At 43.6% G+C, this 15,768-nt stretch overlaps 1 protein-coding gene across 1 annotated transcript in view; it reads right to left on the bottom strand.

Annotated features, from left to right (window-relative positions):
- The window catches only part of LOC103180774 (serine incorporator 1-like), a 60,181-nt gene that overhangs the window by 17,443 nt on the left and 26,970 nt on the right, over nucleotides 1-15,768 (bottom strand). The window contains exons 5-7 of the mRNA XM_007896811.1: nucleotides 12,950-13,087; nucleotides 8,263-8,432; nucleotides 1,467-1,554 (exon numbers count right to left, since the gene is read on the bottom strand). Coding sequence (XP_007895002.1) covers nucleotides 1,467-1,554; nucleotides 8,263-8,432; nucleotides 12,950-13,087 — 396 coding nt within the window. The remainder of the gene's footprint in view (nucleotides 1-1,466; nucleotides 1,555-8,262; nucleotides 8,433-12,949; nucleotides 13,088-15,768) is intronic.

The raw sequence follows: 15,768 nt of genomic DNA, 5'->3' as shown, positions 1-15,768 counted from the left end.
TCTCTTCTTTCTACTTGCATAGCTCACAAACAGCCGTGAAGTAAATTACTAAATTGGCTGCCGCTTTCACCCACAAAATACAAATAGCCACATCACTTTACTGTATGTGAAGAGTTTTGCAACGTTTCGATAACATAAGGCAATATATCAAAATGCAAGGATTAGTATTATTATTCTACCTTTTGCAGTAAATTTTCTTCAGTTTATTTTTCTCTCTCGCTATTTTCTCCCTCTCCCATTCAATTCCTTTCCCCTTCTATTGGGACACAATTCCACAACCTCTTGTTTTCCCTATCACTGATGTGTCAGTCTTCACACTGAGTGTTGGCAAAGTATTCAACCACAGGAGGGCATCGTGTTTGTGCTTTGATCCTTTTGTTCTTTTTGCATTCTAATAATAATAACAATCCTTACATTTGATATTGGACCTTTCATTTTGGGAGAGTGTCTCAAAGCATTTCACATGATATATTGTAAAATACACTGATTGTATATTTTTTAAGTTGAACGTGACAGCAAATTTGCACACAGCAATTCTCTGAAGTACTCTGAAGTGGCTGAACCCCCAGGTACTCTGAGACCCTCCTGGGGTATTGAAAGGTCTTTCAAGGTTTCAGAACAGGTAATGCATCTGACCAGTTAAAAGGGTGTAAAATAATACTTGAAGTTAATCCAGCACCTTATCGTTTCTCAAAGTGCTTTACACAACGAGTTACTTATTGTATACAAAGAGTAATAAATTGGTCACTTCAATCCATGACTGTTTGTGGAATGCTGCTGTGCGCAATTAGCTGCCACGTTTCGCCCACAAAATATACAGTCAATTCACTTTACAGTATATTCTGTGAAGCGATTTGAGACGTCTCGAAGACATGATAAGGCGCTATATCAAATGAAAGGATTAATTTGTTGTTGTTGTAGACAAATGGGGCAGCTAATCTGTGCTAGCCATGACAATCATCATTAAACCGGTGTTTTTGAATGCGAGAATATTAGCCACAGAACTTATGCGAGTTTTACTGTAGTTCATCATCCATCTCACAACAAAGTGAATGACAAAATTTATTTGGGAGATTGACCAGGGCACAAGCAGAAAGTCCCTTCTCTTTTCGAGTAGTGGCATGAGATATTTAACGTCCAGCTGAACTTGGGATTTAAGAACACCTGGGCTCTCAAAAGAGGTGAACATGTAACTAGTAGACTGCAATAGGCATAAGCTAAAGAAATTCTTGTTTTAAGGCTACATGCTTTCCTGATGCTTAGAATTCTATCCAATGAGGAGGAAGACTAAATTGAATTAAAACTGTGTTTGGGGTTAATTCTTCAACATGCACTGGAGTAAAGCAAAGTTTGGGTGTTAACATCAATGGTATGAAGCGCGTTATCATCACACATCACACCAGTGCTCCCAAAAGAGGTGATGGGCTGGTGAAACAACACTCACACACTGAAGGGAAGGTGCTTACCTGGCTCATTGCTTATTGCTGACCAGGTGAGGTACATAATATACAGCGTGATGATTGATGACTGGAGACCAGTGCAAGAATTACCTTCCTGAAATGATAACAAGCAGCCACAAACAGATATTCCTTATCAATGAACAATTATTTGATTATTCTTCTATATATTTATACGAGTACAGTATATACACGCACAAGATGAAAATAAGTTTGAATTAAGTCTTAGAAAGCAATTTATTTATGTGGTGTGCTTGATATTTAAAAAAAAATTGGGGGTCAGCAAGGGTGTGCAACATGTGCGGAAACCCATCACCATGCTCAAGCTGAGGTTTCCATGCATCCCATCTACACATGAAAATCTCAGAGATAGATTGTTGGAATGGAATGCACACTCTCTCCCTAGAGGAACGCATTCTGCTTACCTAATTCTGGAAAGTATTAGGTGCAGGTTGGCAAGAGCCAAGGCTTGGGGACCCCAGATGTGCGTAGGAGTACTACTGGAGTCTATCCAGCTAAAACCGCATAGTTTACCATTGATATTGCTGTCCAGGAAGTTTTCCCACTGCTTGTCCAGCAGGGATCACCCTAACCATTAGGGCTTTGGCTTGCAGGGTTAACAGGAACTGAGTGGGATGACTTCCTGCCTCAGTGACTTGTCTGCCCAGGTCTAGCCGATGAGGCTGGCTGTGTGGTAATCAGCAGTGCCCTGGAACACTGCAGACCCACCTGGCTCAGGTAAGGGAATACCGAGACTGCCACAGAGGGCTGGCTCGATTTCAACATTGCATTGCCAGACATGTCACCTTGGAGCCAGTTCGGGTCTCCAAGGAGACCCCACTTTTACGTGTGCTTGATCATGTATTCAACAACAATAACTTGCATCTGAATGGCACCCTATTCGTGGGGAAATGACTCTGGAGTAGTTTTCAATGACGGGGTCATTGTTGAGCAGGGGAGAGAGAAGGTGGAGGTGGCCATAGTTACATTCAAAGAGGGAATGATTTAAAGACCGATACAGACAGACAAACAGACAGACAAACAGAGGGAGGAAGGGAAATCTAGAGGTTAGAGGTGCAGGAACTGAAAGCTCAGCCACTGACAGTGGTGCAGAGAGGATGGGTGGACACACAGAAAGCCTGAGTTTGCCGAGCAGATAGGATGATCAGACGCATGGAGAGGTTTAGGATTAGGAGGTGCTGGGGCATAGAGGGATTTATTACTCTTTAAATATACTAAATACAGTCTTTGTGAATGGATAAGGTCATATAAAGAATGACCATACCCAGTTTTGCCCACACCTTAGATGCATGTGTTTGTATGTAATGTTTCTATCTTTGTAATTAACATCTTCTAAATAAAGTGAATAATAATAATCCTTACATTTGATATAGCACCTTATCACCTCGTCTTATCTCAAAGCGCTTCACAGGATACACTGTAAAGTGTAGTGACTGTATATGTTGTGGGTGAAACGCGGCAGCCAATTGTGCACAGCAGTGTCCCACAAATGTGGTTTTAGCTGGTTAAACTCCAGCATTACCCCAATGCACACTCTGGGTCCCCGAGCCTCGATTCTTGCCAACCTGCGCCTAATACTCTCCAAAATCAGGTGAACAGAATGTGTCCTTTCAGGCAGTGAGAGCACATTGCATTCCAGACACAGGGCATTCTCCATGTGTAGGTGACATACAGATGTGGAACTCTCAATCTGGTTTGGATACTCTTAAGCATGGTAATGGATTTCTGCATATTTCAGACACCTGGCTGATCAAAAATAAATAAATAAATTATATTTCAACAAAATTCTCCATAGCTGCGTGACATCAGGACTTTTCTTGCTCGAAGGACCATTGCGGAAATAAACCATCAATCTAAGTCAGCTCTTAAATATTCCCAGTGAACTCTCAGAAAAGATTAAAACATTGCTTGCAGCACTTTACTTAATTTCCTACAAAAATTGAATTGCTCTTCCCCCGAACTCCCTCCAAAGCTACAGTCTTGATGGAGATCACAGGGGAAATACAAACTTTGTAATCTGTAATCAGTTTACATCAAAATGCACTCAATCCACATCTACTGACGCACAGGTTGAAGAATGTTCAAACAAAATAACCACCAGAAAAAAAATGCTTAGCACTGAAAACTGAGTACTCTGGGGGAGTGAACATTGTGCCAGTTCATGAGACTAACATACAGCATCTTCCCTGCTGAACACCCAGTTTGTTTTGAGGCACTTTACTGGTGTTCACTCTGTTCCAGCATTAGCTTCCTGGTCTGCTGTGGTTTGTCCATCCCTCAAAGTGTATCTCTCAGTTTCTGGTATTTGCTAAAACGTTCCAACAATCTCTCAACCTGATCCTTGACCGAGAGGACAAAGCAGCTTTGCTTCAAGATACTCTAGGGTGTGTGAAATGTGGAACAGGCTTTGTGAACAGAATGCCTTGGGCAGTAAAACTTAATACAATACAAATTTACATTTAAGTGGCCCAAGGCACCTAACAATCTTAGTTTGGCACCTGAGCTGGGGGTGGGAGCTGGGGGTGGGAGCCAGGGGGACGGGGGATCCGAGGGGGACATGGGAGGGGAGGGGGAAGCCAAGGGGAGCAGGTGGGGAGCTGAGGGGAGGGGGGAAGAGCTGAAGAGAGGGGGTGGGAAGAAAGATGACCAAAAGCATTCCCCACTACCAACACCCAACCACCTCAAGAGCATTAAAATTACACCATTCAAGCGGGTTTGTTTTTAGCAAAATATCATCTAAGTACTTCACTCTCATGTGGATGGGCTGTTCATCACCGAGAAAAATCTGGATCAAGTGTGAGGCCCTCTCGGCGTTACTGGCCAGGTCTGGCCTTTGACCAGGAACAACGTCACTGCAGTCACCAGAGAAATTTTCCAGCTGATCTGAGGGTCAAAGATGGATCGCGTCCGCAGAGATACGATGCACAAAACCGCGGAAATGGGGGGGTGGAAAGGGGTCCCTAACGTAGCCCTGATCCTCATTGCCACCTTTGTGTGTAACTGCCTGAGGCTGTGCCTGGAGCCGCACTACACCAGGAACAAATGCTGCTACGTTCTGGGTTTCTACCTGTACCCAGTGCTAAAGGTAGGTCTGGCAGAACAGCCTCGAAACATTCCACACAGTTGAGCGTGCCCCGAATTACCTATCCTATGTTGAGAAATTCCTGAAGATCACCATCCCAGATCCCTGTGCAAATTACTGAGTGGTCCTCACGACAGGTAGTCCAAACAGTTTGAAAGGGGAACAGGGCACACCTGGTTGGGAGGTACCCTGCGAGAACAGACAGCTACATACAGCAACAACTTGGATTTATATAGCACCCTCCACGCCGGACGGGGTCTCAGAGAGCTTCACAGTAACGGATCCCGGGACCGAGCCAGGGGGATGGGGAGGAAGGTGACCAAAGTTGCGGTCAAAGAGAAAGGTCTTCAGCAGAGACCTGAAAATAGGAAGAGAGAGAGTGAGAAAGGGAATTCCAGAGCCTCGGGGCATAGTGGCTGAACGCACAGCCGCCGAGGGTGAAGTGGAGGACTCGAGGGACGAGGAGGAGGCCAGACCTGGAGGAACGAAGGCAACGGATACTGTTTTGAGGAAAGAGGAGGTCAGAGAGGTAGTGGGGTGCAGAGGAATGGAGGGATTTGAATACAAGGGTGAGGATCTTGAAGTTGATACATCTGCCAAAATGCCTCGTCACTGGCCCTGACCAACAATCATCAGGACATGGCTTGGCTGGCGATAAAAGGGGTCTCCCCCTCAGGGCTTTCATGCATGGTTGAGATCTAGGCCAGTCAGCACCTTGCCCTCAGGCCGGCTGCAGAGGCCAGGAGACCCTGGACCACCTCTTCCTGGAGTGTTGTTTCGCAAAGGCGGTTTGGAAAAAGATGGAATGGATTCTCTCGTGGTTCGTCCCTGGAGCCCCGCTGTCACAGCACTCGGTGCTGTATGGCCTGTTCCTGGGCACTCAGAGCGAAAACCACATTGAGTGTGCCTGGAGGATCATAAACTCGGTAAAGGAAGCCCTTTGGCACTCCCGAAACCAGGTGTTGTTCTGGCACAACGAGGGGACGTTGAGGGCCTGGCAGGATCAGGGACTATATACTGAGGGACAAGCTGAAGTTTGGTTCAACCACGGCAAAGGCCGGTTGGGGCCTGACCCCGGCAGGAGCCGCTCCGGCACAACCCACTCAGGGCGCACCCATCGGGCTCCCCACGAGCGCACCCAAAACTGACTGAAGGGTACAGAAAGACGCTCGAGATGTACCCGAAGAGTGTTCCAAAAATGTATGTACTGTAAACATGTGCGCGAACGGTGCACATCGGGCCGCCTTCCGAAAGCGGCAAGCGCGTCTTATCAGGATGTGCACGGGCGCACACATGGATGTGGTGAACACGGGGTGACTCCCGACTGTGTTAAAGGGAGCGTTCCAAAAAACGCGTGCAGAATCTAAGCGCGGTGAAGGAATGGACCGTAAACAATGGAATGCTTTTTGTATCAGGAGAAAAGGAAAAGATTGTAACAGAAGACGTTGTGTTTGTTGTGGATTTCTGTTGTACTAAATATTATATTTACAAATAAATATATCTTTTCCAAAGAAAAAGGACACGGGCTGTTCTGGTAAGAAACTGACTCTTATCCACATGGTGGTCGTTAAATGTTATCCGGTGCATCTGACATACAACTACCCTTATCTGTAAAGTGCACTAGAACTGCATCCTCCTGAGTCAACATCCCTTTGAACACAGTTGCTGCTTCAACTTCTAAAGGCGCAATCGGCTTCTTTTGTACTGTAAATTTCATATCATACCGTTATTCCAAACAGTAGGTTGATGTGTCAACAAAAGAGCCTCTGAGCTGCAGCTGCCAGGGCTCCCTCGCTGCACATTATCTACACTTGGAATATTGAGTCCCCAACAGGGAGTAAGAATGAGCTTCTACTTTTGCTTCTGGGGCCCTGTAAAGTTCAACAATCCTGACCGGAGCTGAGAACGATTGACCTTTCCAAACTGAGCATCTCGCAGAAGATTCGGGTGGTGGAAATGGAGATCTGGATAGGTCAACAATAATAGTAACACCAATATGTTCAACATTGAGTCACGAATCACATGCATAGCAGGAAAGGTGAAATTCAAAACCAAATCTATCTTGGTATTAAACTCATTAAAAAGCCCTTGAACATGAGGAAGATTTAAAGAACTTCCTTTTGGATCGTGCTTACGGTCGCCTCCCACTTCCTCACCCCCCCGGCTCGATGTCAGACTCCGCCAATGTCAAGCGCTCCAGGTCGTGAAGGGTGCTATATAAATCCAAGTTGTTGTTGTTGTCAAACCCTGCATCAGGACTTTGAGCTCATTGTGCAGACTGATGCCAATTTAGTGCTGGCAGAGTTCTGCATTGTATGAGGTGCCGCCCTTCAGGTGAGACATTAAACTAAAGTTTCAAGATTTCATGGCACTGTTCAAAAAAGAAGCAAGTTTCTCCCAATGTCCTGACCAACAAGCCCCAGAAAAAAAATAGTCACTTCATGGCTGTTTGTGGGATATTGCTGTATGTAAATTGGCTGCAGTGTTTGACAACAAATACGCAGTTATTATAGTTTACAGTATATCCTGTGAAGCGCTTTGAGGGCCTTGACGACGTGAGAAGATCCTACATCAAATGCAAGGATTATTATCATTTCCTGCCTGATCTTATCTTTAGTTCAAGATAATTTTGGCATTGTGCAAGGATAATTGACATTATTATTCTGTTAATAACAACAACAACTTGGATTTATGTAGCGCCTCCATGCCGGACGGCATCTCAGAGCGCTTCACAGTAACGGATCCTGGGGCCGAGCCAGGGGGAGGGGGAGGAAGGTGACCAAAGGGGCGGTCGAAAAGAAAGGTCTTCAGCCGAGACCTGAAAATAGGAAGAGGGGGAGAAGCGAAGGGAGTGAGGAAGGGAGTTCCAGAGCCTCGGGGCATAGTGGCTGAAAGCACGGCTGCCGAGGGTGGAGCGGAGGACTCGGGGGACAAGGAGGAGGCCAGACCTGGTGGAATGAAAGCAACGGGCACTGTTGTGAGGAGAGAGGAGGTCAGAGAGGTAGGAGGGTGCAGAGGAGTGGAGGGATTTGAAGACAAGGGTGAGGATCTTGAAGTCGATCCTCTCTGGGACAGGCAGACAGTGCAGTCTGGCAAGGACTGGGGTAATCGGGGAGCGGAGTTTGGTGAGGGTAAGAATGCAGGCGGCAGAGTTTTGTATGACCTGGATTTTATGGATGGTAGTGGAGAGGAGACCAGCGAGGAGGGCATTTGAATAGTCCACCAAGAGGTGACAAAGGCATGGACCAGGGTTTCAGCGGCTTTTGGAGTGAGGTATTGGCGGAGACGGGCGATGCGTCGGAGGTGGAAGAAAGCGGTGCTGGTGAGGGACCGGATGTGGGGGAGGAAGGATAATTGGGCGTTGAACTTGACGTCTAGGTTGCCTTTAGGTTCAAAGAGTTTTAGGGGAGGTCGGGTAGCTGGTGTGATTTTAGACAATTATTGAGGATTATTGTCATTATTCTGTTAATAATACAGATGACTCAGATATTGAAGAGACACCTGCCGCCATTGCTCATTGCCCTCTCCCGTAATCATTAATATCCATTATTAAACAAACATAGCAGGCAGCAAAAGTACTTGCCCATCTGAAACTAAAATGAATTACATTATAATTATTGTAATATTGTGAACGGTTTTAACAAGAGATATTACAAGATTTGTTTCGGTCATGCAATAAAAGCAACATAATAACTTGCTTACCTGGATTTTTGGAAGAGTTGATATTAAAGAAGCTAAAACACACAGCAGGATGTTGAAGCTGATGAAACATTTATTCTCAATGCAGCCGTCAGCCGTGGTGTAGAACACATAACAGGAGATTGCAATGGTTAATGACGTTCCATAATTCAGGCCTGTAACTGACAGCAGTGCTGTAAAAACACAAGAAATTGAGCTGTTGCTAGACTATTTCTTTAATCATCACTCCATCTTTTCTGCAGCCATCCTTAAAGCAAACCCTTATTAATTGACAAAATTCACAGCTATGAGCTAAATTCAGAATATACCCCTCAAAGCTATCCCAATCACTAGAAAAAAACTTGTATTTTTATTTAAGTTAAATTAACAGAGATGATTTAAGTACTGTAAGTTTGTAAGAAGTTACTTAGCTACGATGGGAGCAAATTGGGATTACAGACATTTTATATTTGAAGAGAAATGGGGAAAGAGCAAAGATTTGGGCTTGGAGTAGTTTGTCAGAGTGGAGGAGAAGCACCAGCACAGGGTTGATGGGCTCAGTGGATTCTTTCTGTGCCAGAATTTCTATGATCATCACTTTCAATGAGATCTTAAAGTAGAGTGCCCTGGCCAACAATCCCCCAGATAAAATTGGCCATAGCTGCTTGGGGACATTGCTGCATCCAAATTGGCTGTCGTGATCACCTATAAATACAGACACTACATTTCACAGTAAATCCTGTGAAGCACTTTGAGACATTCTTCTGACATGAAAGAAACTGTAGCAAATGCAAGGAGCATTTTTATTTTCTCACTAATTTTATGCCATTTCATTATCATTCCCAAAACAGCAGCACTCAATCAGTTTGAAATCTGTCCTTCATATTAAAGTAAGCAGATCTCTCACACGGAAGTACCTTGGGACATCCTCCGGACATGAAAGGCACTATATAAATGTAAATTTGTATTGTAATTTATTAAGAACAATTATCAAGAAAAATGTTTCAGTGCTGTAACAATCTATATAATTCTATTTACAGTTTATGTCGGTCGATCTCCAGGCGATATCTGTAAAGGACAGTGTTTTACACTTTACAATAAATCCTGTGATGCACTTTGGGACATTCTCCTGATGTGAAAGGCATAAAGTATTATTATTATTAGTTCATGTAAGTCTATGTAATTCTATGTCTCATCTATGTCCAGTCTTTATTCAGTCTGTGTAATACCATTATATATAAAATATGGTGTTTGCCTATTTTAAAGTATCTGAATGTAACCAAGGTCAACAAACCAATGTACTGGAATTTATGACAGATTTGCAAAAGGACTCCACAAATTTTGATCAGAAGATGAATGACATGATCCAGAGTTTATGGCATATCTTTTGTGGTGCTAATAGTCCCCAGTTTTCGTTTATATGCTGAACGTTGTGTGGGGTCATCTAGTGGCAATCAGTAGTAAGACAGCAGGTGAGAATCTTAATCTTAAAACAGTCTGGTTTTGTTTAGAGAATCTTAAAACAGTCTGGTTTTGTTAACCCTTATTGAGTAGATAGGTACCTTGCTCAGTTGGCAACACTGTCACCTCTGAGTCAGAATCATTGTGGGCTCAAGGCCCACTTTGAACCCATATATCTAAACTCACACTCCAATGCAGTGCTGGGGGGTGTTGTATTACGAGGGGTGAAACGTACATTGGATGAGACGTAACAGTAAATCCCATGACGTACTTTGAAACATTGCCCTGACATGAAAAGTACTATGTCAATGGGTAACTTTAGACCAGTTAGCCTGACATCGGTGGTAGGGAAAATTCTAGTGTCTGTAATTGGGGACGTCGTCGTGGGGCACTAAGAAAGTAATAATATGATTAGGCAGAGTCAACACGGTTTTATGAAAGGGAAATCGTGCTTTACAAATCTTTTAGAGTTTTTTGAAGATGTAACTAGCAGGTTAAATGGGGGGAACCAGTGGATATAGTGTACTTGGATTTTAGAAGGTATTCAACAAGGTGCCACATAAAAGGTTGTTACATAAGGTTAGGGCTCATGGAATTAAGGGTAATATATTAACATGGATCGAAGAGTGGTTAACAGGCAGAAAACAGAGAGTAGGGAAAAATGGGTCCTTCTCAGATTGGCAGGTTGTGACAAGTGGAGTGCCGTGAGGATCAGTACTTGGGCCTCAACTGTTTACAGTCTACATCAATGACTTAGATGAGGACGTAGAGCTTAATGTATCTAAACTCGCAGACGATACAAAGCTAGGTGGGAAAGTAAGCTGTGAGGAGGACACAAGGAGGATGCAAAGGGATATAGACAGGTTAAGTGAGTGGCAGATAGAGTATAATGTGGGGAAGTGTGAAGTTATTCACCTAGGTAGAAAAAATAGAAAAGCAGATTATTTTCTAGAGGGGAAGAGACTAGATCGTGTTAATATTCAGAGGGATTTAGGTGTTCTTGTTCACCAATCACAGAAAGTTAGTATGCAGGTACAGCAAGCAATTAGGAAGGCTAATAGCATGTTAGTATTTCTTGCAAAGGGGTTAGAGTACAAGAATAGCGAAGTCTTGCTGCAATTGTATAGGGCCTTTGTGAGACCTGGAACCGCACCTGGAATATTGTATGCAGTTTTGGTCTCCTTATCTAAGAAAGGATATACTCGCCTTAGAGGGGATGCAATATAGGTTCACTCGGTTGGTTCCTGGGATAAGGAGGTTGACCTATGAGGAGAGGTTGAGTAGACTACAACAACAAGATTACATTTGTATAGCACTTTTCACGTCGGGAGGACGTCCCAAGGCGCTGGACAGAGTACAGCATTTCAGACCCGAACTGGGGTCAGGGCATGAGAAGAGAGGGGAGGGGAAGGAGGTGGCCAATGGAATGGTCGAAAAGGAGGGTCTTGAGGTGGGATTTGAAGGAGGCTAAGGTGGGGGCGAGGCGGAGTGATTGGGGGATGGAATTCCAGACTTTGGGGGCAGAGTGGCTAAAGGCTCTCCCGCCAGTGGTGGGGCGGGTGGGTCGGGGGACGTAGAGCAGGCCAGAGCCGGCTGAGTGGAGGGAATGGGCAGGTTGGTAGGGGGTTAGGAGGTCGCAGAGGTAGGGTGGGGCAAGGCCATGGAGGGCTTTGTAGGTGAGGACCAGTGTCTTGAACTGGATCCTCTGAAAGATAGGGAGCCAATGGAGTCGGGCGAGAATGGGGGAGATGGGGTCACGGAGTTTGGTGCGGAAGAGGACACAGGCTGCAGAGTTCTGGATTATCTGCAGCCTGTGGATAGAGGAGTTGGGAAGATCGACAAGCAGGGCATTTGCATAGTCGAGCCTGGAGGTGATAAAGGCATGAACAAGAGTTTTAGACTAGGCTTATATTCTCTAGAATATAGAAGAATTAGAGGTGATCTTATAGAAACTTTCAGATTCTTAAGGGTCTTGACAGGCTAAATATTGTAAGACTGTTTCCCCTGGTTGGAGAATCTAAAACTAGGGGTCACAGTCTCAGGATTAAAGGTCAGCCCTTTAGAACTGAGTAGAGAAAACATTTCTTCACTAGTGAATTTATGGAATTCTCTACCCCAGAAGGCTGTGGATGCTCAGTCATTTAACATATTTAATACTGAGATCGATAGATTTTTAAAAACTAAAGGGATTAAGGGATATGGGGATAGGGTGGGTAAATGGAATTAGGTTACCCATGACTTATTAAATGGTGGGGCAGGCTTGAGGGGCCGAATAGCCTACGCCTGCTACTATTTCTTAAGTTCTTATGTTCTTATGATCAACAGGACTGCTCTCGCGAGTATTTCCAGCAGCTGATGCACAGAGATTATTGGCGCCAAATTCAGCAAGTCCTGAGGGAACACATTGTCCATGGGTTATACTTAAACCCACAGAGCTGCACCAAACCTGTACGCAATCAGAATTATTGACAGAATAAATTCTGAGTCTTTGGTTCAACCAGGACAAAAAAAAGGAGGAAATTTCTCACTGTGTTTATTTGAAAGTGCTGCTGAGATGCATGCAGCACCCTTATACTGCATATATACTTAAGTTGTTCTTGTTGTTGAAATGGTAAACGACTTTCACAAAGTGTTCTGAAATATTTGGTGTCAATTCATGAACACCAGCATTGGGATCTTTATTTCACCACAAGGTGGTGCTCAGCCCCACCTGTGACTTTGAAAGTACTTTAAATCTTAAAATACTGGGTAATCTAGGTTTCATCTATTTTCTTTTTCTGGTCAGCGGGGTGTCTGACACATGCAAAGACCCATCACCATGTTTACGAGTATCCAAACTAGACTGAGAGTTCCAAATTTGTATACCACCAAAACATGAGAATTTTCCTGCGCCTGAAATGGAATATGTACTCTCTCCCTGAAATGTCGGACCCTTCTTACCTAATTCCACAGAGTATTAGACTGGGTGATACTGTGGGTGATAGTGCAGATATGTCATCTCATATCTGCTTAGATTCAAAACCAGCCAAGTCAACCAAATGATATGTCTCTCTTTGCCAGTTATCAGGAACCCACAGGAATATAATAACAATCCTTGCATTTGATATAGCGGCTGAGCACGTTATCAAGACATATTAAAGCACTTCACAAGATGTACTGTATTAGAGTATAAGTATCAGTAGTAGCTAGGAGCATGAGAATATTAGCTTCATCTTCACACTGTAAGCAAATGCTAGAAATATTCACGTACCCCAGTACCAAACCCGGGATCCTCCTTCCTGTGACCTTCTCACCCAGGATTCATTCCAAGAATTGCCAAAGTCAACCAGCAGCACCAGCTCCGTGAGGAGGAAACAAAAGGCACCCACTGAACCAATCCCGAACGAGGCTGAAAAGAAGACAGTTTCTATGGGGTTTCTTAGGTTTATTCTCATCCCTCAACCCCTCCGCTCCACCATCGGCAGCTGTGCCATCAGCCCCTATGCCCTGAACCTCTGGAACTCCCTGCCTCAATCCTTCCGCCTAACCCCCTCTTTACCCATCTTTAAATCACACCTTTAAAAGACTTTACTCTTCAAACTGGAGTCCTGTAGCTCAGTGGTTAGAGCACTCGCCTTGCAAGCGAGACACCTGGGTTCAATTCCAGGCAGGGCGAAACCTTGGGCAAGTTTCCTTACTCCACAAGCCTAATAATAATCGATCCAAAAAAACAAAACAATAATAAATTGGTCATTTTCAATCCACGACTGTTTGTGGGACACTGCTGTGCACAATTGGCTGCCACGTTTCACCCACAAATATACGGTCAATTCACTTTACAGTCTATTCTGTGAAGCGCTTTGAGACATCGAGAAGACGTGAAAAGTGCTATATCAAATGCAAGGATTATTATTATTATTATAACTGTGCCTATGGTCACCTTCCCTTTCTTCCCAGCTCGACACCAAATTCTGCTGTTGTTCAGCGCTGCAAGACACTATCTCGCGTGAAGGGTATAAATGAAAGTCGTTGTTGTGTGAAACGAGAGTGAGAACACATCTTGTGTGACAGCAGTGTGCAGTGAGTCAATCAGTCAGTCAATCAGGATTTATTTTTGTGGCTCAGGTATCAGAACGCTGAATAAGATTAACTTATTTCTGAAATCTCTTTGGTAGGTTTGAGCAGCAAGGCTCCAGGAAGCAAGATTTTTAAGGAGGAACCAATTAGTGAAAGTTAAAGCTTTGTGACCTCTTTCATTGGCATATACAATTAACCATCATATTTAGTGTGTCTGGGACAGAAAGAATTTTAAGCTTGTCTTTTCTCCTGAATGTGGCTATAATTATGGCAATTGTAAAGAGGGCTAAGCTAAATAAGATACTAATGAGGGCTGGGTGACCCTGTGGGTGACAATGTAGTTCATCCTATATCTGCTTAGATTCAAAATCAACCAAGTCAATTGAATAAAAGGACTCCCTTTGCCAGTTATCAAGAACCTACATGAATATAATAATAATCCTTGCATTTGATATAGCGCCTTATCACATCATTGAGATGTCTCAAAGTGCTTCACAGGAAAGTGGTTTGACTGTATATCTGTATATTTTGTGGACAAAACGCTGGGCATTGTTGTGCACAGCAGTGTCTCACAATCAAGAGCTCGGTTTAATCTCTTCTCCGAAGGAAGGCAATGCAACACCCCATCCCCCAGCACTGCATTGGAGTATTAACTTAGACTGTGTGATTCCAAGTCCTGACGTGGGATTCAAACCCACAACCTTCTGACTCAGGTGAGAATGATACCACTGAGCCAAACTTAAAAATCTCAGTCCAGTTATAAGTTGGCACATTGCTTATAGAACTCTCCATAGTTTGGCATTGGCATTCTCTTGCAGGACGCAGTTTTCTTCTGCCCATATTTCTACAGTGTTTTCAATGCCCATAATAAGGAATCTAAGTTGCATATTAAATGGCACATCCTTCCAGTCCCTGGAGGTAAGCCATGCCAACCCACAGGATAACTCAGCTATGATGTAATAATAATAATTATAATTATAATAATCCTTGCATTTTGATATAGCACCTTATCACATCTTCGAGACATCTCAAAGCGCATCACAGAATATACTGTAATGTGAATTGATTGTGTATTTTGTGGGCGAAACGCGGCAGCCAACTACGTACAGCAGCATCCCACAAACAGTTGTGGATTGAGTGACTAAATATATTTTTTTTTGAAGAAATAATTATCCCTGGAAAAGCAATCCGCTAATTGACTAACAGCCAGGTTCCCTACTTACTGTGAGGTAAACCGAGGCATGTGGAGTAAGGAAACTTACCCAATGTTTTGCCTTGCTTGGAATTGAAATCTGGTCCTCTTGCTTGCGAGATGAGCGCTCTAATCACTGAGCTACAGGACAACAGTATATGAGCTGCCTAAAGCCTTAGGAGTCTATGGGAATTCCAATAAGATTCCTTATTGAATCCCTCAAATTGGACACTACCACATTTTAAATACATAAATATAAAAAATTAAGATTAATTGAAATATAAATCACTCTTAATTTTTCACAACTGGGACTTTGAGCTCACAGTACTGGCTGACACACCAATACACTCCGCTGCATTGTCAGAGTTGCCAACACCTCTGAGGAGATGTTAATTCTTCTGGCTGTTCAGGTAGACATTAAAGATCCATGACAATACTTGACAAGGGAAGGTAGTTTCTTGTGGTGTCCTGCTCAACAATCTTCCAGATCAAATTGGTCATTCACTTCATCGCTGTTTGTGAGACATTGCTGTGTGCAAATTGCCTGCCCTATTTGTCTGCAAACTAAACAGTCACTACACTTTACAGTAAATCTTGTGAAGCATTTGAAATGTCCTCCCAAAGTGAAAGGCACAATATCAAAGGCAACGATTTTTATCATGATGCTGTTGTAATTATAAAGACTCCTTTATGTCTGTGAAATATCAATTTCCAGTTATTGTAATGTAGACTCCATAGTACAAGTTTAGATATGTGATAGCATATCAATGTAAAACTATGTAGAATAGCATAGGTCACTAATTGAATGCTCATTTCTTTCC

The sequence above is a fragment of the Callorhinchus milii genome, unplaced genomic scaffold (genome assembly GCF_018977255.1).
Source record: "Callorhinchus milii isolate IMCB2004 unplaced genomic scaffold, IMCB_Cmil_1.0 Scaffold2, whole genome shotgun sequence".
Classification (NCBI taxonomy): domain Eukaryota; kingdom Metazoa; phylum Chordata; class Chondrichthyes; order Chimaeriformes; family Callorhinchidae; genus Callorhinchus; species Callorhinchus milii.
This window is presented reverse-complemented; position numbering and strand designations above follow the sequence as displayed.